At 46.3% G+C, this 24188-nt stretch overlaps 2 protein-coding genes across 2 annotated transcripts; both read left to right on the top strand.

The window, feature by feature from the left end:
- Positions 1 to 13328: 13328 nt before the first annotated feature.
- LOC136476294 (E3 ubiquitin-protein ligase SINAT5-like) lies at positions 13329 to 17430 on the top strand. Its single transcript, XM_066474070.1, has 3 exons — positions 13329 to 13874; positions 15990 to 16376; positions 16850 to 17430. Exons 1-3 carry the CDS (start codon positions 13590 to 13592, stop codon positions 17210 to 17212), a joined length of 1035 nt encoding a protein of 344 aa, XP_066330167.1. The 5' UTR covers positions 13329 to 13589; the 3' UTR covers positions 17213 to 17430.
- Positions 17431 to 19071: 1641 nt separating this feature from the next.
- Positions 19072 to 24188, top strand: LOC136476293 (phenylacetaldehyde reductase-like). The gene is made up of 6 exons (XM_066474069.1): positions 19072 to 19315; positions 20024 to 20193; positions 20852 to 21040; positions 22377 to 22539; positions 23060 to 23246; positions 23810 to 24188. Exons 1-6 carry the CDS (start codon positions 19177 to 19179, stop codon positions 23967 to 23969), a joined length of 1008 nt encoding a protein of 335 aa, XP_066330166.1. The 5' UTR covers positions 19072 to 19176; the 3' UTR covers positions 23970 to 24188.

Here is a 24188-nt window from a genome sequence, read left to right as displayed (position 1 = left end):
AAAGAAGGAAAGGGCAAGGAGGCGGTAGCCAAGAGAGGGGGCGCGGTGAGCAAGGATGGGGACGGCATTCCTGATCCTGAGGAATGCATCATGATCTTTGGGGGGGGTCTGATGTCATCTACTCCAAGCACCAGCACAAAGTGGGCTACAGAGAGGCAAGCGTCGCTAAAACGACCGTCTCCACCTTCCTCCGCTGGTCAGATTCTTTGATCACTTTTGATCAGAGGGACCATCCATCCCACGTCGCTAGACTAGGGTGCTACCCGCTTGTCATTGACCCCATCATCCGCAAGAAGCGCCTAACCAAGGTGTTGATGGACGGAGGCAGCGGCCTCAACATCCTCTACGTCAACACCCTTGACGTCATGCGCATCCCCCGGTCGAAGCTCCGCCTGGCGAGCTCTCCCTTCCATAGCGTGATCCTGGGAGCGCAGGCATACCCGCTTGGGCAGATTGACCTACCCATCACGTTTGGCGACTAAGCCAACTTCCGCTCGGAGGTGCTGACCTTCGAGGTGGTGGACTTCCTAGGGTCTTACCACGTCATCTTAGGGTGGCCATGCTACGCCAAGTTCATGGTGGTCCCTAACTACACCTACCTGAAGCTGAAGATGCTGGGACTGAATGACATCATCACTATGGGTAGCACCTTCTCGCACACCTTCATGTGCGACCGTGAGCATTTTGAGCTCGCCACTGCCATCATCAACTCATCTGAGCTCCCGCGGCTCGGGAGTCATCGACCCCAGCAATCCCGGATAGCAACAAACCAACCCCCTCGACGGCCTTCCACCCACTCAAGGAAACTAAGGTGATGGGGATCGACCCCACTAACCCAACCAAGATGGTGCGGATCGGGACCCAGCGCCTAGCCAAATAGGAATATGAGCTCGTCGACTTCCTATGCACCAATCGTGGTGCTTTCGCACGGAAACCATCTGACATGCTAGGCATACCGCGGGACATCACCGAGCAAGCACTACGCCTCATCCTAGGCTTAAAGCCCGCCAAGCAGTGCCTACATTGCTTCAACCACGAGAGACGTAGGGCCATAGACCAAGGAGAAGCACAAACTCTCTCCGCCATGGGAAGGACCTTATATGGTCACCAAAGTGATCCGACTGGGCGCCTACCAACTAAAGGATGACAATGGTGATGTTCTCACCAACACTTGGAACATCGAACAATTATGTTGTTTCTTCCCCTAAAATTCGGTCTTTACCATTTTTCATTCAATGTTTGCTCCTGCAAAGCACCCTGGCCCGAACACTTTTGGCCCGGGTCACTCAGGGGCTCCACAAGGGTATAATACCACCTCTTTTTTACTATCTTATGGTAAATATTTTTCTACCCAAACAAAAGGGTAGTCCGTTTCTTTAATTACCTTACGTAACTTTGCTTTTAACATTCTGACCGATCGCACCTCGTCTCTACCTACAGTTATGAGCAGCTGAGCCTCGTGGGCCATGCCTAGGCTCTTAAGGTTGTAGCCTATAGGACGAATGGGTAGGTGTAAAAAAAGAAAGAATAAAAACAAAGTTATGCTAGGGTAAAAATAAGGAACGAATGGGACAAGCTTCCCCGAACGAAGTAATTCCATCACAAAAAATGAAACTAATTGTATTCATTAATACACAAAAACGCTTGCATGGGGTCTTCCCCATGAACTCATCCTTTACATATGCTAAGTACTTCTACTTCACATACTATTGTGGCTGCCCGACGGCATTGGCTGCTGGCGCGACCGGTGAAGGTAAGGGCTGCTCGCTCTCCGACATGGCGGCACTAGGCTCAGTCAGAGGCGGGGCATCATTTGCTTCTGACTTGGGCTCTAATCCATCCATAGACTGGGCGATGTCCTCCTGATGCGTGCCTTCGGCCGCATTCGCACGGCGGGCATCCATCACCCACTACATGGAGACTTGCTCGACCACCAACTGTGCGTGTGGCAACAAGCTTTTCACGAGTGCATGGATGGCCTCTAGGCTCTAGCCATTGGCGTACCTACTATAGATGGCAGCGAAGTCCAGGTCCGGGTGGTGCGTCGCCATCGAAGTCAACACCCCCGACGTCCCGCAGAACATTATGTCAGAGATGAGGGCCCAAACCTTATCTGGAACCTCCGCCAGCCGAATGGTGGGTGTGCTGGTACTTGGCGCTGACCCAAAAACATCCGAGACAACGAGCTGGGTGACATTGCACATCTGGTCAAGTTCCCCCTCGAGAGCACATCGCTCTTTAAGGGACTTGGCCAGTGCCTCTGCATTCCAACCAATCATCGCCTTGGCCGTCTCCAGGTCCTGCTCCAGCGACCCAACCTTTCCGCCTAGTTCTCGAAGAAGGATGACGAGCTTAGAAGCAAGTTAAAGGAAAAATCAAGACATCAACCAAAAGTAGAAAAGGTACGTACCGAGGCGGGTGTTCTCGAGGATGGAGAGTCCTTCCTCCTACTGAGTCACCTGCTCGTATAGCCAAGCATTCGCCTTCTCCATCCCGAGCACCCGGCCTCGGAGCACGAGCACTTCCTGGTCGACCTCTGATCGGGCCTTCCGCTCTGACTCTAGGACCTTCTGCTCTGACTCTAGGGCCTCTAGGGAACTTTAGAGCACCACCTTGGTGTCCGCTAGGGACTTCTATAGTGTCGCCTCATTCTCCACCTGGCTAGCCTTCACCGTGTCAAGCCCTCGCTCGGCGGCGGTCGCCCGCTTCATCGTGAGCACTTCCACCGCTTGCGCCTTGGTTGCCTCCATCGCCTGGTCTTAGGACTCACGGCTGGTGGACTCTAGCTTGTGCTTGAGCTCAGTGACCTACCACAATGCCATGACTTCCCGCTCCATCCGGACATGCTCCATCCGGAGGAAACGAGACTTGCGGCTTGACATCTCCTCCAGACCCTACAAAACAAGAAGCAAGCATGCTAAGGCAACCGATGAAAGACCAAGGAGTCAAGGATGAACATAGAAAACTCACCTCTATGATGTGGGGCAGGTCGACCGTGATCGCCTACTGGATGGACTTGACCCACTCCAGGGCCTCCTCTAGCTTCACCCTAGTTTGGGCGAGATCGGACTCCATCGCAAGTCCTCTCCCCCAAGCACATCCCAATGTTGATCCTCCTACTCATCCCAAAGGATGAACCAAACCTTCCTTAGGTCCTTAAGGCAGGGCCACACCAGGTCGGTTGCCCCTAGCCCGCTGGAAGGCCCGGCTAACGATTGGACCACTACCAGCTCCTGCGATAGCGCCGATGGCTCCACCCTATCAATTGCTTCGCCATCGGAGGAGACCTCCACTACCTCGATTTTGTGGCCCGCTGGCGGACGTTCCACCTCTAGCCTGGCCACATCCCCCCCGACACCTCCAGCTCCGATTGGGAGGGTGAGCCATGTGGCCCTCCACCTGGCGAGGCAGGGAGCCCAGTCTCCCTCTCCTCTTCCGCCATAGCCGGTGGGGGAGGGACCGCTAGGGTCACCTCTAACATAGCCTTCGCCGCCATTGGGATTGCCACCTTCACCTCTACCACCACCGTACTTGTGACCAACTAGGAAGGCACCACCCCTAGAGGGGAAGGACATGCCACCACCAACCTGCTCTCCCCGCCGCTCGTCATGGCTCGATGCAGGCTGGGTGTCCACTCCACCTGCACAAGAGCCAAGGCGATACTCAACCCTGTCAACATCTGCCCCTGTCAAAAGGAACAGGTCAGTCACACTCCAAAAACTCAACTATGAGATAAAAAAGAAACAAAGAATACATACCGGGATGTAAGCGGTAGAAGCCCCAACCCATCGGTAATGGGCCCGCTAGACAAGGACCATTCACGGGTGGCAACCCGCGCCCCCTCACTTTGACTAGGGGGGAGTTGATCTGGCCAGCTCATTATCGGCCCATGAATCGCTGCGCCCTCCGGCTCAGGGCGCGCCGACCAGAGCAGCTAGCGGGGCATCCTCCTAGTGTGGGTCGCACGCTAGCACCATCCCCGATAACACAGGTGCAAGCCCGCTCCTTCGACTGCTTGGCCTACCCCGCCACACCTAGAGCAGGTGGAGACAAGGCCGGCAACGCCTCCGAGGAGCACGGTGACCGCATCTGCTTCGTATCCCACTCGCTGATGGTGTCTGAGCTCGTGGCATGCTTCCTTGCCATGGGAACATCACCGCGCCTCTTTGCCTCATGCCCACCGCTAGCAGACGTGGCCATAGGCTCATGACACACTACCGAAGTCGTGACCTCCTGGCCTCCCTCCTCCTCGAAGGAGATCACGTCGTCACCCATCTTCGTGGGGTCCTCTGACTCAAGCTCCGCCTTGATGTCGCTCCAGTTCTCCCCAGCCCGCATGCACTGAGCGATAACCTGCTCCTTCTGGTGCCTCCTTCAAGCCTTCTCAGCTCTCTTCTTCTTCCAGCCATCCGCACCCTCCTTCAGGGCCGCCTGTCGAGCTATGCCCTCCGCCCCTTTCAGAAGATGCGGCCGGGACTTGTAGCGCTCGAGTCCCTATGAAACGGATGTCTCGAAGCCAAGATTATAGGAGAGCAGTATCGAAAGGGACATGAAATAAGGAAAGGAGACCGTACCAGGATGGACAACTTCGAAGCGTGAAGAGCTCTAGGCTTTCCGTTGAGGGACTCTTTGGGCCTCAGTCGCAGCACTCGGTCGAGTCAGCTCTAGACTTCGTCCTTCGCCAACTCCTTTGGTGACGCACGGTCGGGGTCCGTTGGGCCAGTGTACATCCACATTAGCCATGTCCTTTCCACCAATGGGGCGACCTGACGGTGAAAGAAGGTGTGAAACACCCGCACCCCGTCAAGGCCCTGCTGCACCAACTTCTAGAGCCCTACCTCAATAACCTCCAGCTTGTTCTACTAGCTAGAAGGGCCCCACAACTAGCTGTCTTGCCTCTCTGGCCTTCTATCGGTGAACGACAGAAATGGCACCTCCACCAGGTTCCCAATGTAGAACCACTCCCCGTGCCACCCCTAGTTGGAGTCATAGGGGGAGTATGCGGGGTAGGCGCCCAACACACTTGGCTTCTTCTGCAACGTGAAGCCCCCTACCGGTGCGATCCTGGTTGGGTCCCCCTCCGACAAGGCTCGCTTAGAGAAGAGCCATCAGAAGAAGTCCACGTGTGGCTCTATCCCGAGGAAGGCCTCATAGATGGTGACAAAGCTAGCGATATGTAGCACCCTAGTCGGGTTGAGGTGCTACAGCTCTAGCCTCTAGGCCCCACTCATTGAGGAGCCCATGTAGGAACTAGTGCATGGGTTATCCTAGTCCACGCTCATGGAAGGTGAGGAAGGAGACGACCTCGCTGGCTCGAGGCCATGGAAAAGCCTCCCCCGCAGGAGCCCTCCAGTGCGCCACCTCCTTTGGCGGTAACACCCCCATCTCGACGAAGGTGGTCAACACTGACTCGCTCACAACGGATGACCTCTAGCTTGACATTGCACTCTGAATTCACAAATGGATCTATGAGTTTCTCCTCTTCCTCACTCTCCCCTTTTTCTCCTAGGAACCGCCGCACATGAACGCTCTTGGCAAAAAAGGAGGAAAGGCGGCAGTTGGGGAATAGGTGGAGGAACGGGACAAAAGCCCTCTCCCTTCCCCTATTTAAAGAGGAGGCGTAGCAGCTGAGGAAAGGCGAAGGATTGGGGCAAGAAACCCTCTCCCTTCCCCCATTCAATATGGATGGGATATGATGGGACGCACCCTGATTGATGGGACGCACCCTGCTCGATGAAATGGCGCCAGGTTAGACGGGACGTGGCCTAGGCATGGCCCACCACTACCGTATGCTGGGCGTAGGGAACAAGACGCAACCGCCCCTAGGCAGCCCTCCGCCTTCCTAGGTGGGACTTAGAAAGGCCCAACTATAGGATCTCCGCCCAGGAGAGACCAACGGGCTTCCTGAGTCGATTAGATGGCTCAAATGAACACCGAGAGATAGGTAAGGAGCAAAGGGACACCCCATGTGGGCCATGCCAACTCCATCATGAACGACGAACGTGGATCCTGATCGGACATATCCGATAGGAGGTCCTCAAACCCCGTCACTTGAGTCATGAAGGTAACTCTACCAATCCCCCTTACTTTGTTTGATTTTCTAAATGCATAAACATTCATTCATTCATTCTCATACATGCATTCACACATTCATTCATACAAATCATTCATTCATCCCATACATCCAAAGCATCGCATGTGCAGTTAAATGCATCATAACGCTCCATGTTGTGTCATGAAGCGGCAGTTGCCTCATTCAACATGAGCAACGGCCGACCGAGGGTCGAAGGCTGGCCCACGAAGGGCTCAAGGCTACCATGCATCAAACAGAGCCAGGGGAGAAAACACAGATGAGCCCCAACGGCCCTCGCCTAGTTTGCTCCGAAGCAGATAGGGTCATCTCAACCTTTGAAAGCTTTAGTTTGGTTTTGGTGAATTGATGAAACCCTATGTGCTAACCTAGTTTATTAAGTGATCATGAGATAGGTAGCACACTCTAAGGTACGAAGCAAACAAAGATCATAGCATGATGAAGATGATGCCATGGTAATGATCAAGTGCTTGGACTTGGAAAGAAGAAAGAGAAAAACAAAAAGCTCAAGACAAAGGTATAAACCATAGGAGCTATTTTGTTTTGGTGATCAAGACACTTAGAGAGTGTGATCACATTTAGGTTTGATAGTCGTACTATTAAGAGGGGTGAAACTCATATCGGAATGCGGTTATCAAAGTGCCACTAGATGCTCTAACTCATTGCATATGCATTTAGGATCTAGTGGAGAACTCACACCCTTGAAAATGTTTGTGAAAATATGCTAACACATGTGCACAAGGTGATACACTCGGTGGTTGGCACATTTGAGCAAGGGTGAAGAAGTTAGAGGTGAAATGGAGTTGGTCGCAAAGATGCTGGCGTCGGTCAACTGACCGGACGCTGGGTCGCTAAGTGACCAGATGCTGAAGGACTGCATCCGGTCATATTGTCGGTCAGCACAGTAAGAAGTTACAGTGTGACTGGACGCTGGCAGGGTCCGATCGAGCATGACCGAACGCGTCCGGTCGGCAAAAGTTGGTTTTGGAACCTTACTGTAAACGACCGGACGCTGGGTGTTCAGCATTCGGTCAACTGAGGCACAGTGTCCGGTCAAGACTGATGACCATTGAAGTTAGGACACATGGCTAACTACGAGCAACCAAATGCTGGGGGCTCAACGTCCGGTCAACTGATCGGAGCGTCCGGTCAGCCCGCGTTGTGCCCAATGAAGGGGTACAACGGCTCTATTTTATGGGAGCTTCTATTTAAGCCCTATGGCCGGTTGAAGCTCATATCTTTGGCCATTTTCATTGACATAGCAATCTTATGAGCTTAGCCAAAGCCCTCCCACTCATCTTCATCATTGATTCATCATCTTTGTGAGATTGGGAGTGAATCCAAGTGCATTGCTTGAGTGATTGCATCTAGAGGCACTTGGTGTTCATATTTCGCTGTGGATTTCACTTGTTACTCTTGGTGGTTGCCGCCACCTAGATGGCTTGGAGCAGCGAAGATCATCGAGTGGACGTTGGTGATTATCTCTGGCTCCGATCGTGGTGATTGTGAGGGGTTCTTGACCTTTCCTCGGCGGAGAGCCAAAAGGTACTCTAGTGAATTGCTCGTGGCTTGTGTGATCCTCATCTTGTGTTGGTTGTGCGGCACCCTATTGAGGGTTTGGCGTGTGAACCTCCAAGTGAGTGAATCGCCACAACAAGGACTAGCTTGCCGGCAAGCAAGTGAACCTCGGTAAAAAATCTTTGTGTTCATCATTGATTCTGAGGTGATTGGTCTTCATTGTTATTCATCCTTGTGATTGATTGGTTCCTTCATCTACACGGTGGTATAACCTTCTTGATCACTTTCATTACATTACCGCAAACTAGTTGTCAAGCTCTTTAGTGTACCTAGTTGTGAGAGCTTGCTTGGTTGGTTGGTGTGGCTCTTTAGTTAGCTTTTGAGAGCACACTAACATAGAGTAGCATCATAGCTATTGTGAGAGTAGATACTATCTAACCTAGAATTGTGGTAGGAGGCTTTCTTTTTTAGTAGGCTAGCGCAACACTTGCTTCGCCTCATAATTGTCTAACTACTTTGTTAAGTGTTGTTGTAGAAATTTTATTAGGCTATTCACCCCCCTCTAGCCATTAGGACCTTTCAACCTTCTCATTAGATCCTAACCTCGAGCCATGCCTATAGAATCTCCATCAAGGGGAGGCCAGCGGGCCACCTAGGTTGGTCTTCGGAATGACCCAGGCATCTGCCAGGACGTAGGTTAAGGAGCAGTGGAATGCCATATGAGGGCTATGCCGACTTCATCACAAACAACGGACCCGGATTTCACTCGAACATGGCTGTTAGCGAGCTCACTAAGCGCGTCACTCAAGCCATTGAGGCAAGTGATGTTAGCTTAGCCCCTCTGGTTGCAGAAACTATGGACGGGGTAACACACGAAACTCAACCAACCCCTTCCGAGCCCAACGGGGCTTAGGGGCTCGAGACGACCAATACCTCGGCACGACCTTGGCTACGCCTAGATCCGTGACTCTGACTCGCCCAATCCCTCGGCATGCCCAATGTCTGGATCCATGACTCTAACTCGCCTGATCCCTCGGTGCGCCCGACGCCTAGATCCATGAGTTTGCCTCGTCCGATCCCTTGGCGCGCCCGATGCCTTGATTAGCGACTCTGACTCGCCCGATCCCTGGATCGATGACTTGATTCACTCGATCCCTCGGCTGCACCCGACGCCTGGGTCTACGAGTCCATCTCGCTCGATCCCTTGGCTATCCCTCGGCTGCACCCGACACCTAGGTCTGTGAGTCCATCTCGCTCGATCCCTCGGTTGTCCCTCGGCCTCGACCAAACGCCTAGGACCGTGCTCCTAGAAACGATGGTTAGAAACTAGAAAGAGGAGGCTACGCCCACCAAGGTGCACACACTCACACCCGCTGACAAAACCCACCAGGCGATTCTACCCGAATCGCTCTGGGGCTCGAGGGCTACACCCGTGGGTGCGCTCGTGCACACCCGCTGTCAAAACAAAAATCATCTAGACGATTCTACCTGAATCGCTCGGGGCTCGGGGGCTCCTGCCAGATTCATAAACCTGGGGTCCCTCATGGACCTGCTTCCCAACAAAAGCTCGACCCAGTAGACAACGTTGTAAATGACACGTAACTCCTGGGCTGGCCCAAATACCTAATGACAGGCCAGAAGGGCGATCCAGTCTCTGACTAGAAGGCCTGGCCAAGGAGGAACATTGCCCGCTTCTGACTCCAGCCTACCTCTCTAACCGAAAGGCCTGGCTAGGAGGAATGACACTCGCTTCTGACTTTGGCCTGCCTCTCTGACTGAAAGGCCTTGCTTCTAACTCTGGCCCGCCTCTCCGACCGGAAGGCCTGACCGAGGAGGAACAACGCTCGCTTCTAACTCTAGCCCGCTTCTCTGACCGGAAGGCCTAGCCAACGCCGCTTCCAACTCTGACCCACGTCTCTGACCGGGAATACATCAAACCTATGCTTATAGCTCTTCTCCGACTAGCGCAGTCAGAGCTGACTAGGACCAACCGACCGGGGATGCCCGCTCGGTGAGGACCTAAGAAACGAGCGAAGCAAGTAAGGCAGGGCACACAAGTCAACCGTAATACCAAGGACCATACCCTGTACACCTATAGCACAGTACCAACAGGGCATATCAGAAGGCTGCCCTGCCACCTTCCAGGCATGTTAGAGCCCTAGCAGTGTTGTGGACACCGATGTTTGCCCTACAGTGTTGTGGGCGCCCTCAACTCCCATACCAGGCGAACACGGTAAAACCACCCACATGCCTCTAGGCATCAACAGTGTGGTAGGCGTCGACATCTGCCATACCAGAAGAAGACGACATAACCTCCCACATGCATCTGACATTAACAGTATTGTGGGCGCCTACAACCATCTTGTACCCAACAGCGTGAGCAACAAGACTTAGTAGCATATGTACACTCTCTGTCTCTTGTAAGGCCATCCCCTTTATCTATAAAAGGGAATCCGCTCTCTCCCAATAGGGAGGACTCTCAGACGATCAATCTCATAAACACAGAGAACATCATCAACTCTCCAAGAGAGGACTCGAATGATTTGAACGACCAACGATCGATTCACCCTCTGTTAGCTTTAGACACTCCAAAGCTACATGAAGCGCACGCTCGAATACTTAGCGCATGTAGGAGCTCCTATCACTCTCGGCCCTTCGGTCCAGAGTCCGACCGGACCTCTTGCACCCCCTATCTTACTCCCTTTTGTTTGTAACCCCACAGCAAACTTCGAGCACCTGGGCTCAGAAATAAAGTCACCGACCGACTCAAACTATACTTAGGGCACGTTGCCTGAACCAGTATAAACCCTGTGTCATTGAGTGCTAGGCCACATCCGATCACAACATACGACAAAACTACAAATATTTATGTGTTGGTCACTTTCTGCACTGACACTTGGTGTGGACATCACCTAGCTTAATCAACACTTAAGACAAAGGTTAGTCCACTAGTTGCCACTCAATTACCAAAACCAAATATAGGGCTTTTAGTTGTCTCCTGCTGTCCTCATTCTCTCCCGTCTCCGACCATCCTCCGACGTTCCTCCTCTCGGTAGCTCTGTCTTCTACCTATTTTCTCCTATTTCCCTTCCCTATGTGAGGCCCTCATCTCTTATGTGCTCCTACCCTAGCTTTTGTTTGTCTTTTGTGATCTTTTACTTTTAGCACATGGCTGCAACAAAAGCAAAGAGGGTTTACCTCACATGGATAGATGAGATGGACATTGCATTGTTGGTTGTCCTTGTTGAGCATCACAAAATGGTGATAATTCCCAAAATGGATGAAAGCCACATGTGTACAATGTTTCTATCAATAATGTATGTGACAAGTGTAATGTGGACATCACAAAGGAAAACATATCCACTAGGTGCAAAACTTTGACAAGCATTATGAGATCATTAGTAAGATACTTTCCTAGAGTGACTTTGGCTAGGATTGGGAAAATAGTAAGCTATCAATTGATAGCGAGGATGTTTGGTCTAGATATGTGGATGTCAGTACATGTACATTTGGTTATTTATGTTCTACTTTTGTAATAAAACAAGATTCTACTTTTGTAATAAAACAAGTCTCCTTGACTGTGAATGTGTGTCTTTTGTGCAGAGTAATAAGGCAACAACTTGTTACAAGAACAAAGTAGTGAAGAATTGGTGATGGCCTCGAGACAGTTGTTGAAAGTTCTTAAGATACACCTAAACAACCAAGTGAACATCCCCAAATTTACCCCAAAAGAGGCAACAAGCTAGTGATGAAATTCTTTACATGCTTGGAGATACGAAGACATCATTTCAGGATGCTCTAAAATCCATCGAGCAATTACCAATGCCTTAGGTTACTCACAAAATACTAGATGTGAATAGATGTGACATTTTGCAGTCTTATGTTAAGCTTATCCTTAATAAACACTTATTCCAAGCACTTATGGAACTCCCTATGGACTTGAGAAAATAATGGATCCTAATGTTAAAATGAGAAGAATGGTTGTTGATGTTGTGTATACTTGTTACGTAATATAATATTATGAATCTTTTTACGCTAATTAGGTGGTCTACTATGGGTACTTGTAAGAGACTTGGAATGTTGATCAAGCATCGACTCTATAATGGATGCTTGTGATCAACATTTATGAGATGTTCTAATCAGTATTTTTTACCATTTTATGATATTGCTGCAATTTTGACTTTTTCTTTTTGAATATTTTCATGTTTTTGAGTGTAAACTGATATATAATCATTACAATACATGTGCAAGTTACAAAAAATATATTTTCATGCATGTAAAATTAAACAATTTGGACATCCAACTAGGAATTGGAATTGTCGGCTTCCTTCTGATTTGAGCTATCAACTACTTGCACATAAAAACAATGACATTGGTATTCTAGGCCATTTCCATTTCCAGTCAGCTTTGGTATTCCAGACCAATCAATTCCTTCCTCTGAATATTCACATCCAAATAGAGCACTATGTTTTTCTTTTCTCTTGGTTTAGTTTAGTGTTTTTGTCACGCAATTAACGCACATAGACAGGAATATATGGGGTAAGGTGTCCCAATACGAGGTTTAGAGCGCATACGATGCACATGAGTAATTTTATTAATATTCCGATCTATATCCTAAAATATTATAATACTACAATCCTACCGAGTATCCTAAATTTTATAGTATCCTGATCCTACCTAAAGGCTCCACACGATCCTACATAAATTTCATAGTATTTTGAAACTAGGATCCTATGATACCATGATATCAATTATAAACGAAATTTTAAATGATTCTATTTTGATAAAATACTATTTAAAGTTAAGAGGTGTTGAAATAATACAAAAAATTATAGCCTTCAATCTATGCAACATATTACAAAATCGTACATAAAATATATAATTTCCTTCAATCTATGCAACATATTACAAATCATACATAAAATATATATAATTTATAAAACCCGATAGTATCCCGATACTATCGTATAATTCGCTATTGTTTGGCAACAAAAAATATACTACTACCTAGGATCCTAATCCTGATAACCTTGCACACAAGTAGTAGCTTGACATGTACATTTCAACACAAGTGGCCAAGGGAGAGAGGTTGCACCAAAATGGCGAAAGAAGAGAGAAGAAATCCTAGAATCCTTGGCCTTGTTTAGTTCCAAATTTTTTTTTCAAAAAGTGTTACAGTAGCTATTACATCGAATCTTGCGATACGTGTATGGAGCATTAAATGTAGACGAAAAAAAACTAATTGCACAATTTGGTTGAAAATTACGAGACGAACGTTTTGAGCCTAATTAGTCTATGATTAAATACTAATTGCCAAATAAAAACGAAAGTACTATGGTAACTAAATTCTCAAATTTCACCAAACTAAACACATTGTATATAACCAAAACATTTGTCCTATGTACATGGTGCATAGCCACACAGCTAATTCGTGTGCGGTGTGCCCCTTTGTCCCCCGGTCCAGTCCACGACGGCACCGCAAATTCCTGAAACAGACGTGTGCCCCGGCGGTTGTCCCCGGCGCCGGCCAGCCCACGCCCGCTGTCCTCCTGCGTCCGCCGGGCGACAGGTTCAAATTTGAACGTGCGCCGCACCACACCGCAGCAGGCTGCTGCAGCCCGTCATAAAACCCGCCCGAAAAAGGCACCACGCCCACGCCGTGCTGGGTACCCGACCCCATCGCATCAGAGCACAATCAAGTGCCCCCACCACCACACGCCGCAACCGCCGACCCCACACACATCCCCCCCTCTCCCCAATTTCCTCCTCCCTTCACCATCATCCCCTCTGCTCCGCTCCGCTCCCCTTCCCCTCCTTCGCAGCCCGCGCCCGTGGAGTTCTTCGATCGAGTCCTCGGAGCCCGCAGCACCTCGTCCAACGATCCGGGCCCGCCGCGTGGAAGGGGAGAGAGAAAGAGCCGAATCTGAGCCTCGCCCCAAGTTGGGCACCCGTCAAGATTCCGCTCGATCTGCTGCGGGACATGGAGCTGGACAGCATCGAGTGCGTGTCCTACTCCGACGGCATGGAGGACGACGACGACACCGCCGCCGTCACATCGTCCCAGCTCCCTCGCCCCTTCCTCAAATCCTCCTCCACCGCCGGCACCGCCGCCGCCGCCGTCAACGTGGTCGTCGTCTCCGACCGCGCCGGTGCCGCCGGCCCGGTAGCGGGGGCGGGGCCGCTGGTGATATCGCCGGCCACGGGCGTGCACGAGCTGCTCGAGTGCCCCGTCTGCACCAACTCCATGTACCCGCCCATCCACCAGGTGCTGCGCCCCGCCCCGATTCCTTTCTTGCCTTCGTTTCAGGATCTTAGCATGTTAGCCCTGCCAGGGTTGCGTGATCTGCTCCTACTCCCAGTATAGGAGTAGGATCTTTGTTGCTTGTGCTCGGGGTTCTTGGTCATGGGGACACCTGGCCGCTTAATTCCCCGCAATCTTTCTGTCCCCAGGCATGCGTAATCGGTACATTTGATTGATATATGAAGGGAATAACTTTTGCTTCTTCAACTATCACAGATGCTTGGCCATGCGTCTTGCTCATGCTCTGCTTCCTGCGAACCGTGTAGCTAACTGTGTAATAATTGCAGTTTAGGTACAGAGAAACATAAAATATGATTGTAATTGTCGCTTTGGCATATTGATGCTATCTATCTCAGTCTAGTTTCCTCCCGTATTTGTTAGTAGTAAACTAGTAATGGATTGTGTGTAGCTGTTCCACCGAGGTCTCTAGTCTTCTGAGTGAAATCAGTGTGCCGCATCGAGTAGCATCTCATTTGAGTGAGTTTATGCTTGTGCCTGGAATCAGAATGTGAGGCAGAGCATTAGCAGATGAGTATTGAATTAGCCTGGTCATTCATGGCATTCGTGCATTCGATGCTTGTAGTGTATTTAACACTGAGAAGCAAAAATGAGGGTTAGGGCAGATGTTTACAGAGTGCTGGGTTCCTTTGGAAGCAATATCTATTCCCTTCCATATATCTAATAAAAAAAGTCCCAACAGTTTCCATTTCTAGTTTATTTGTGCTTTTAAGGATGTTGTGTTTGCATGCTTTCATGCCCATATACATGAGGAAGGTATGGTTTTTGCAAACTAGAGATGTCCTTTTGATTTAATGGGACCATTTGTTCTTTAAGTTACTGTTGTGTATTTTGGATTCCTCTGAGCCTACAGAATTCTTTGTGGATTACTGCTATATTGCATAGTTCTCACAGCAAATTTTGTCTCTCCAAAATTGAACATTTCAATAATTGTTGAATTGATTTACTTTACGTTCCTTATATATTCCTCACCGGAGTGCGTTTCAATAACCTTAGATATTGATAAGGTTTTATTGATGTTCTATGATTGTTTCCTGAATAGCGCACCATGATTCCAATATGTGTCTTTTTGCAGACACAAATAACACAACATTCATTCAACCATGGGATGCTCTAAAGCTTTCATGTTTGATTCTGAACTGACCAATAAAAATCTCGACCAATAAGTTTCCTGTTGCTTGATGAGTTATGCAGTTCTCTTTAGTAGTTTGGTTGCTGACTAGGCATCTTCAAAATTTGTTTCTGAGCTCATTTACTCGTTCCTCTATATTAATTCCCATTCGGAAGTGAAGCGGAAAAAACTCAATAACAAGTACTAGAATGCTGCAGTATTGTGCATTTTCTTTTCGTCTACCTTCCTATTTGATTTCCTTTTCCTTTACTCTTTTTGTGTGTTGGGGGTTGTGTGTGTGTGTGTGTGGGGGGGGGGGGGGGGGGGGGGGGGGTTGAAGTTTCTTTGTTTCTTACTCACAGGGCTTAAGACCATCTTAACATATTTTCATAATTTTTTCCAATTGGGTGATAACTTGCCAAAGCACACAAAGGATTTCTTGTATAAGGATGGGGCATTAGGATACACATCTGTAAGAAAGGTTAATTAGTTGTATATTCAATTAAAAGTATTGCAATTACGTGGTGTCCTTTTCTGCAAAGTTAGCTTGTTTGGAGCTTTTAGAATTCACAAGTCAAGCAATCTTTCCAGTACACCAGTAAAGGTTAAAACAAAGTACATACCAAGTGTTGCTGTGTGGTCTGAATTTTATAGTATGGCACATAAATCTTTAAGAGATGAAGCTGTGTGTACGCATCTTTCATATCCATTGTATTAGTATAATCCTTTTTTGTCTAGTACATTGAACAATATATGTTTGTTGATGTAACTGTTTTCCATTCCTGTTGTTCATCTCTTCTAGAAACCATGTAAATGAAACCATACATCCTAGTTTTAGTATTTATTATATGAAACTTTGAATTTTCTAGGTTTAGCATTTGAAAGTCATGACTCAACAATCGACATAAAAATTAGCTTGTAGCAGACTGATATTTTTCCCTATGTTACAGTGCCAAAATGGTCATACTCTGTGTTCCACCTGCAAAACTCGGGTGCACAACCGCTGCCCAACTTGTCGGCAAGAGCTCGGTGACATCAGGTGTCTGGCATTAGAAAAAGTGGCTGAATCACTTGAGCTCCCCTGCAAATACTACTCTCTTGGATGTCCAGAAGTCTTCCCATACTACAGCAAACTCAAGCATGAGTCACAGTGTAATTTTAGGCCATACAACTGCCCTTATGCTGGTTCTGAATGCTCAGTTGTTGGGGATATTCCTTTTCTTGTGGCACATCTACGAGATGATCATAAAGTGGACATGCACTCTGGATGTACATTTAATCACCGCTATGTCAAGTCCAACCCAAGAGAGGTTGAAAATGCAACCTGGATGCTAACTGTAAGTATCCCCATATATTTATAATTTTCTTGATCTCTTTATTGCTTTCTTTATTAGCCAGTTAGATAAGATTTATAGTAGTGCAGATGTTTTTATATCTTACCTTCTGTTGTCTTGAATGTTCCTCATTGGAAATAAGTCAAACCGCCACAGCTAAGGAAACAATTTTTTTTAATCATATTCTACTATATGCTTTATCTATGTTTGAATTAAGTTATAGTGGTCACTTGATGCCTTCATGCCTTGTTTTATCAGTTTATGTTAGTATAGATAATAGATGTTTACTTATCCCATCATCAGTTATTTTCAACATCCCACATTGGAAATACGTGAATCAAACACATGATATGCATTCAGCTAGTGAAACAAGATTTTCTGACCACATTTCACTAGTATGATGATATAAGGAAGTTGTGCTTTATCTATTTTTGAATCAAGTGAATTTAGTCTGATACTATCTTGTCTCCTTCTAGGTTTTTCATTGTTTTGGGCAGTACTTTTGCTTGCACTTTGAGGCCTTTCAGCTTGGAATGGCACCAGTATACATGGCTTTCCTACGGCTTATGGGTGATGAAAATGATGCTAGGAACTACAGCTATAGCCTTGAGGTTGGTGCAAATGGCAGGAAGATGATATGGGAGGGAACTCCCCGCAGCATCCGGGACAGCCACCAGAAGGTTAGGGACAGCCACGACGGCCTAATAATTCAGCGCAACATAGCTCTCTTCTTCTCAGGCGGAGATAGGAAAGAGCTGAAACTGCGGGTCACTGGCCGTATCTGGAAGGAGCAGCAGAATCCTGACTCAGGAGCCTGCATCCCCAATTTGTTCAGCTGAGCTCAGTATAACAAGGATGGATCCAGGTGTATATTGATACGGCTGATGTGCTTGTGTGCGGGTGTGTCTGTGCTTTGTGTTTTGTCCTGCCATTGCAGCCCGCCCTAAATTAGTTAGGGCGTATTTACTGTTGGCAGGATAATGAAAATACTGAGTTCCTCCATTTGTGGGCTGTGACTAAGCTCCCATGAATCTCATGATAAGCATTTTTCTCGATCCATTGTGCTTTGTGGTGTTATGTTTGTCTCGGTGTATTTTTGTGTCTGCAAATAAACTGTTGAACAGAAACTGGGTACCTTGCATAAGGTCTGGTTGGCTTTCACTTGCCTATGTTTCCCCAAGGTAATACGTGCATGCTAACTTATCTGATCACTCTGTGATGGACGTGCAGTCGTGCATCATGTTTAATGCCACCGTGGCAATGGATTTATGTTAAGATAACATTGATACTAGAGAGAGCTAATACTAATTCAGATAAGAAAATATGCCTTACAATGGACGGAGGGAGTGAAATTTTAGGCCATTAATTTGTGGACCTTGTCCAACACACTAATTTTTGGTTTCTCCTTCAATTTACTACAAATTCTTTTGGCTCGAAAAATTCATAGAAGAAAGCAAGGACACAGACAGGAAGCACCCACCAACTTATTACTACGGGGCACAGGGCATTTATGCAAGATGAAACAAAAACATGTGTCACTTTCTGTGCACCAACTTGTTAAAGTCAAGGGGCACGGTGAAGTGTGGCGGGCCACCATTGCAAAATGTCAGCCTGTTCGCTTGCTCGTAAACGATCGTAAATTTCCAGCCGGAAACAGTATTTTTCTCTCACACCAAACCAGCCAGCAGTAAATAATCCACGATACGATACGGCCTCCCGAACAGTAGCAGCGGCTAGCTTGGCGGCCTACTCCGTCAGGTACGACTCGTCCCAGAACCAGCATTGCAAGCGGTTCTCGCACGGCCCGTCGCTGAGATCAACGGCCATGCAGTCCAGGGGCTTCCGCAGACACTCGGTACGGTCACAAATCCTTCATCTATACCGTACCTGCAAGCAGGGCGAAGCGTAGCGCCACTGAGATCGAGTGGTATGCCTGCAGTCTATTCTTTGAAAATTCACCCACAGCAAGGAGGGGCCGGAGCTCAGCATGGCTCCAACTCTTGCACGGGCGCATCCAGCGGCCAGCGCGCAGGCGTCAGCACTCGCGTACGGCGGCGCGTCCGCAACCAAGCCGGCCATCGGGTGAGAGTGAGAGGTGCGTGCTCGGTGCTCCGACCGTCTCTACCGGTCGTGACTCGTGAGGGAGGAGTCGCGGTATCAAAGTTTCCTTCTTTAGGCGAGCACCTGCCCTGGCGCATCAGTCCATCATCGACTCGACTGGACTTTTTTTCCCCCTTCATTTGGATTAGATCTCTACACCTCTTTTGATTTTGTTTGTTTGGTCCATAAATTCCTATTCCTATGATTCTCGATTTGGTGATTCCTATTCAGTCTACCCTGTTCGCTTAAACTTATCGGTGCACAACAAATTAACTTTAACCAACTTATCAGCAGCAGAAACCATCGTCTAAACAGGGTAAATCGGACTTGAGCATTGCTCATGCGTTATAGGCCCACTTGTCAGTGAAGAAAATTAATCACTTCTAATACTAGAAAAAGATGACAGATTATGATTAATGTATAAACCTGATGATGATGCTCTTTCCCGCCCCAAGTTTCCGGTATGTCTAGTCAACCTACAGTGACCGAGTGACGTAACCGCTGATGCCCTTCAAATACCAAACCTACAGTGACGTAACGGATGATGCCCAAACGCCTATTTTCCGACGGCTACGGATGCTTTTATGATCCCCCCATCCGCGTCTCTCTTTCCGTCACAGCGCGGCGGCTGCCTCAGAACTCCTCACTCCATCCACGAAGCAGGGGAGGGTCAGGCGCAACGCAACAACACAAGGCGACGGTGATGAGCTCTGCGGCGGCGGCGATGACGGGGGCGGGGAAGTTGGTGTGCGTCACCGGCGCATCAGGGTACATCGCGTCCTGGATCGTCAGGCTGCTCCTCGACCGCGGCTACACCGTCCGCGCCACCGTGCGGGACACCGGTGCGTGCGCATCCCGGCCTGTCCTCCTCCCCATCTCTTCCAGTCTTCCCTTTCCCGCTGATAGCTAGCGGAATTGCTGTGGTGTTTTGTGAGATTGGTTTGGTTAGACTGGGAATTGATTAGTTCGCTGGGGACCAGATATTCTACCTCGGTAAATTTGGGATGGTAGGTTTGGTACTACGTATTTTGCTTATGGATCCACTTGCCGGAGGCACCCCGAAATCTTGATTGCAACTGTAGACTGAAAAATTCTGCTACCGATCAACTTGGCTGGTCAGTTTATTGAGGAGCACTTTGTATCCCCATACATATCACGTTATCACCACACCAAATTCCAAAAGGGAGAGAATAAGCCCCTCTTTGCGGAAAAAAAAAGGAACAGTAGAGGAACTCTGTTTCCTATGTAACCCTCAGGAACAAAGGAATGTGATGAATATCGGCTGAAACATGTGGCTCAAGTGTCCAACCTCATGTTCACTCTCTTCAGTTTCATTTGTATTTCCTACTTCCCTTCCAAGTGGCTACGTATAAACGAATTTTATGGGACTCTGCAGTTCTCTATGTTGCGTTTGCACTTCTACCAAACTCTTGTTTCTTTTTAAAATTTTTACTATTTTCGTGCTCTTTGTTTTTCATTTCACACACACCATAATTCTTTAGCAATATTACCTTTGACATACGGTCATTGTTGTTATCTTCACTTTTCAGCTGACCCAAAGAAAACATTGCACCTGACTGCGCTGGATGGAGCTAAGGATAGGCTGCACTTATTTAAAGCAAGCCTGCTAGAAGAGGGCTCTTTTGACGCTGCAGTTCATGGATGCGACACCGTGTTCCATACTGCCTCTCCCTTTTATCACAATGTCAAGGATCCTAAGGTTTGTTTAATGGAAACAAGAGATGCCGTCTGCTGCTAGATTTATCACACATTTACAGTTTTTTCAGCTTCAAGATGCATGGTGTCTTGAAGGCATAGAGTATTCATGTGTGTTGAGCTTCTGTACTTCCCATCAATTTATTATTGTTACTTTGCACCTAGTATAGTAACTAACATGCCCTTCAGGGTTTTGCATTGAGCCATTCCCTTGGCTGATATGTTGGAGCATTGTACTTCAGTCTGCACTTTTCTTAGTATTCCTTATTGGATAGGGTCACTTTTTAATCCCAAAATTCCTCTTAGTGATTAGTCCATGACCATCATGCCAATACCTAGACCAACTTGTTTACTCTATATTATGTTTGTAAGCCCTACTTTTATTTTTTTTTCTGTAAGTCAAAATCCGAAATAATGGTTTAAGTAAAGTTACAAGGATTCTAAACAGAGGATTATTAAATTACAAATCAGGATTTTACAAGTTTTGAACAGAGTAATGTTTTTACAATAACAATTGACATGTGCCAACATCTACCTATCTACTGATTTCACCTTGTTGGAGTTGGACCCACGTATTACCTTTAACTACCCGAGAAATTACAAATTTTACTAGCTATGTAAGGAGTTATATGTTTCATTATTTTATCTGTATCTCTGTTCAGGCTGAGTTACTTGACCCAGCAGTTAAGGGAACACTCAATGTTCTTGGTTCATGCAAGAAAGCTTCTATTAAAAAAGTGGTTATCACATCATCTATGGCTGCTGTTTCCTTCAACGAGAAGCCGAGGACTCCTGAGGTCACGGTTGACGAGACATGGTTTTCTGATCCACAAATTTGTGAAAAGAATCAGGTATGTTCCTCCTTTCTACCATAAATAATTATTTCCTCATATAGCTTTTGTATTATTGGTAGTATTTTGGTTGGTGGAGTAGTAACTATTATGATAGGTTTTGCTAATCCTCGTTCATTTATATGTCCAATTATCTGAAATCTGCATGCTTCGATGCCCTTGTTTGCTTTCATATCAACATACCTTTTTCTTTGGAATATGTTTACCTTGTTCATTCAAAATAATTTCTTTAAATGGTATTGTATTGTTTATTCTGGTTATGTAGCCCATGGGCATTTTGTAGGTTTTAGCAGAGATGTATATCGTCCGGTACACCATGACCAGTAATCGCATCATTTTGTTTCATATGATAAAGGGCTGATGGCTTCATTTTTTTATGGTTGTTACTTTTCTTAGTCTCAGCATATTATTCACTCTGAAACCAACAAAGTGCATGATGCATGAACCATTTGAGTTAGATTAAAATTCATTGAATATCTTGCTCTATGTGTATTTCAATCTCGTTTGATTTTAAGTAGTTCAATGAATTGGTCATATTATGCGGTAGCCTCACAAGATTGTGTAGAGACTAAATAGTTTGTGTTTGGTTGCCAGCATTAGGCATTAGCATGTATCCAGACTTGTGCAGTGCAGCTTACTAGTGTTAGGTTGCCCGCAGAGGCCTATATGTAGGCTTCCATAGTGTTCAAAGAGACCTATGGCTGCAATAGCCAGTACGCCAAATTTGGTCGTATTTACCTGATGGGGTCCACAAAAATAGAATTTCCTCGCCTCCCTTACCTCTACTAGAACATAGAAGTGGGATGATTACATGTAATACAAGTTAAAAAACAAACATAACATTACTGAATGCAGCTTGCATGTGTTGAACAACCAAATAACAACACACTGCATAATATTTTGCTGTCTTGGGTTGTGCTACTTGAAGCCTAATACAGGATAAGACTAATGTAAACAACCAATCACAATTTCTTGTGAATGCTGAAGTGCTTCACTACTGATCCTGCTTAATTGATGTTACTCTTCTCATTTGTCATTAGCATTACATAATTATTGCCTAATTTGAATATATATTCAAATCCAATCCTGACTAGTAGTGCAACCTTAAGAAACAGTCCAATAATTATTGCCTAATTTGAATATATATTCAAATCCAATCCTGATTAGTAGTGCAACCTTAAGAAACAGTCCATCCAACATTTGTAAGTCTGATTGGCTATTGATTATCGAACATTCAGCAAAGTTTGATTTCATTGTCTTATATCAATGTCTCAAGCTATCTTGTTATTTGTTTTATCATTATTAGTTTATTTTCTAAGTCTACATTCTTTGGCAGCAATGGTATGTTTTGTCCAAGACACTTGCAGAGCAGGCTGCTTGGAAGTTTTCAAGGGATAACGGATTTGAAATTGTTACTATAAACCCAGCAATGGTTATTGGTCCCCTGCTGCAGCCTACACTAAATACCAGTGCTGAAGCAATCCTGAAGTTAATCAATGGTATGATGCTTGTCTAATTAACTTTTAAGCTGACCTGTTTGTAGAGTAGAAATTATAGCAACCACATTCGTTTTGGGTTTGCTATTTGTTCAAATACCTGTAAGGACAGTAGGGACGCAGGACGCTTGTGCTTAGTATTGTGTATTCTAGTTCACAGATTTTATGCCTTTTGCTGCAAACCTTGGAAATACTTTGGAAAATTTACTGTCAAGTCTGTCATTCTGTTAATAATGATGTGTCCTCAAGCCACAGATCAAATAAAGTGTAAAATCATTCTCTGAAGCTATGTGAATGTGTAGATATGATAACTGCTATGTTGGCTTTTAATGTGTTACTCCTTAGACCAACAGCTCTATGATAACTGTTATGTGACTTTGCTTACAACTGCTACTTTGCTCATGGCACCTTCCCTAATGTCCTTGCATTGTTTTGTTCTCGATTCATCCGGGCAACAAATTGAAGATCATAGCATCATTTTCATTTTATCTTTTGAAAGTTCATCATTTTCATATTATTGCAGGATCATCTACATATCCCAATCTTAGCTTTGGATGGGTTAATGTCAAAGATGTTGCCTTGGCCCATATCCTTGCATACGAGGTTCCCTCAGCAAATGGAAGGTATTGCATGGTAGAAAGAGTTGTTCACTTCTCAGAGCTAGTCAACATCATCCACAACATGTATCCTACCATTCGTCTTCCGGACAAGTAAGTTCATATATTTCAAATGTGATGCCTCTTATTCACAAATGCAGTGCAATGTATATATATGGTTTGTTTGGAACAAGCCACTCTCCTGTGTTTTTACTTCGTTAAATATCTTTAGGGATAAGTGTTTTCCTATGACTTCAGACCATCGTGATATGATTGAAAAAGCATTGTCACTTTAGCTGTGTCACGGTTTTTTTTTTTTAAGGCAAAAACTGTGTGGGAGATCCCCACAGCACTTCATTTTATAAATTTAATGGTAAATAAAACAGTACAAATTTACAACAGGAATTAACTGTAAGCATCTAGCCAAAAACAAAAGGCTGATCTTAGATCATCCTTAAAGCGAAACGACTGAAGCAGACACTGGTTTTTGAAATTTGCAAACCAAATGTCGACGTGGACTTGGCCTTGTTGAACACTCTGTCATTTCTTATCTTCCATATCGTGTCACGGGTTGATGTTCCTCAATCAGTGTTCTGTCTCAGAATGAATAAAATACTACTTAAACCTATTAGTTCATAGAACGAATTAAGAAACTAAGAGTATGTTCCTCTTGGCAGGTGCGCAGATGACAAGCCATTTGTCCCAACCTACCAAGTATCAAAGGAGAAGATAAGAAGCTTAGGCATTGAATTAATTCCAGTGGAGACGAGCATCAAGGAGACTATCGAAAGCTTGAAAGAGAAGGGATTTGTTAGTTTTGACTCGAGCAACCTGTGAAACAGAAGTATTACTACTACATGATAATGCATTAGAGACATGCATCAGACTTTGCAGTTCACAAGTTACTTGGTGCCTGTTTAGATGCATTTGGAATGACAAAACTTTTGGCCCTAATCTTTTACTGTAAATCTTTAGGCATTCAAACTTTACATCTTGGTGTTGAGATGCATGGCAAAACTTTAGCACTGTGCCAAATAAAGACATGATTTGTCCTCA

The sequence above is a fragment of the Miscanthus floridulus genome, chromosome 8 (genome assembly GCF_019320115.1).
Source record: "Miscanthus floridulus cultivar M001 chromosome 8, ASM1932011v1, whole genome shotgun sequence".
In the NCBI taxonomy this organism is placed as follows: Eukaryota; Viridiplantae; Streptophyta; class Magnoliopsida; order Poales; family Poaceae; genus Miscanthus; species Miscanthus floridulus.
Note: the sequence above shows the minus strand (reverse complement) of the source record. Positions and strands in the feature narration are given on the sequence as shown.

Coding starts and splice junctions, on each gene's coding strand:
- LOC136476294 (XM_066474070.1), top strand. CDS start 13,590: ATGGAGCTGGACAGCATCGAGTGCGTGTCCTACTCCGACGGCATGGAG. Junction 13,875..15,989: donor TGTACCCGCCCATCCACCAG/GTGCTGCGCCCC, acceptor CCTATGTTACAG/TGCCAAAATGGTCATACTCT. Junction 16,377..16,849: donor ATGCAACCTGGATGCTAACT/GTAAGTATCCCC, acceptor GTCTCCTTCTAG/GTTTTTCATTGTTTTGGGCA.
- LOC136476293 (XM_066474069.1), top strand. CDS start 19,177: ATGAGCTCTGCGGCGGCGGCGATGACGGGGGCGGGGAAGTTGGTGTGC. Junction 20,194..20,851: donor ACAATGTCAAGGATCCTAAG/GTTTGTTTAATG, acceptor ATCTCTGTTCAG/GCTGAGTTACTTGACCCAGC. Junction 22,540..23,059: donor AATCCTGAAGTTAATCAATG/GTATGATGCTTG, acceptor ATATTATTGCAG/GATCATCTACATATCCCAAT.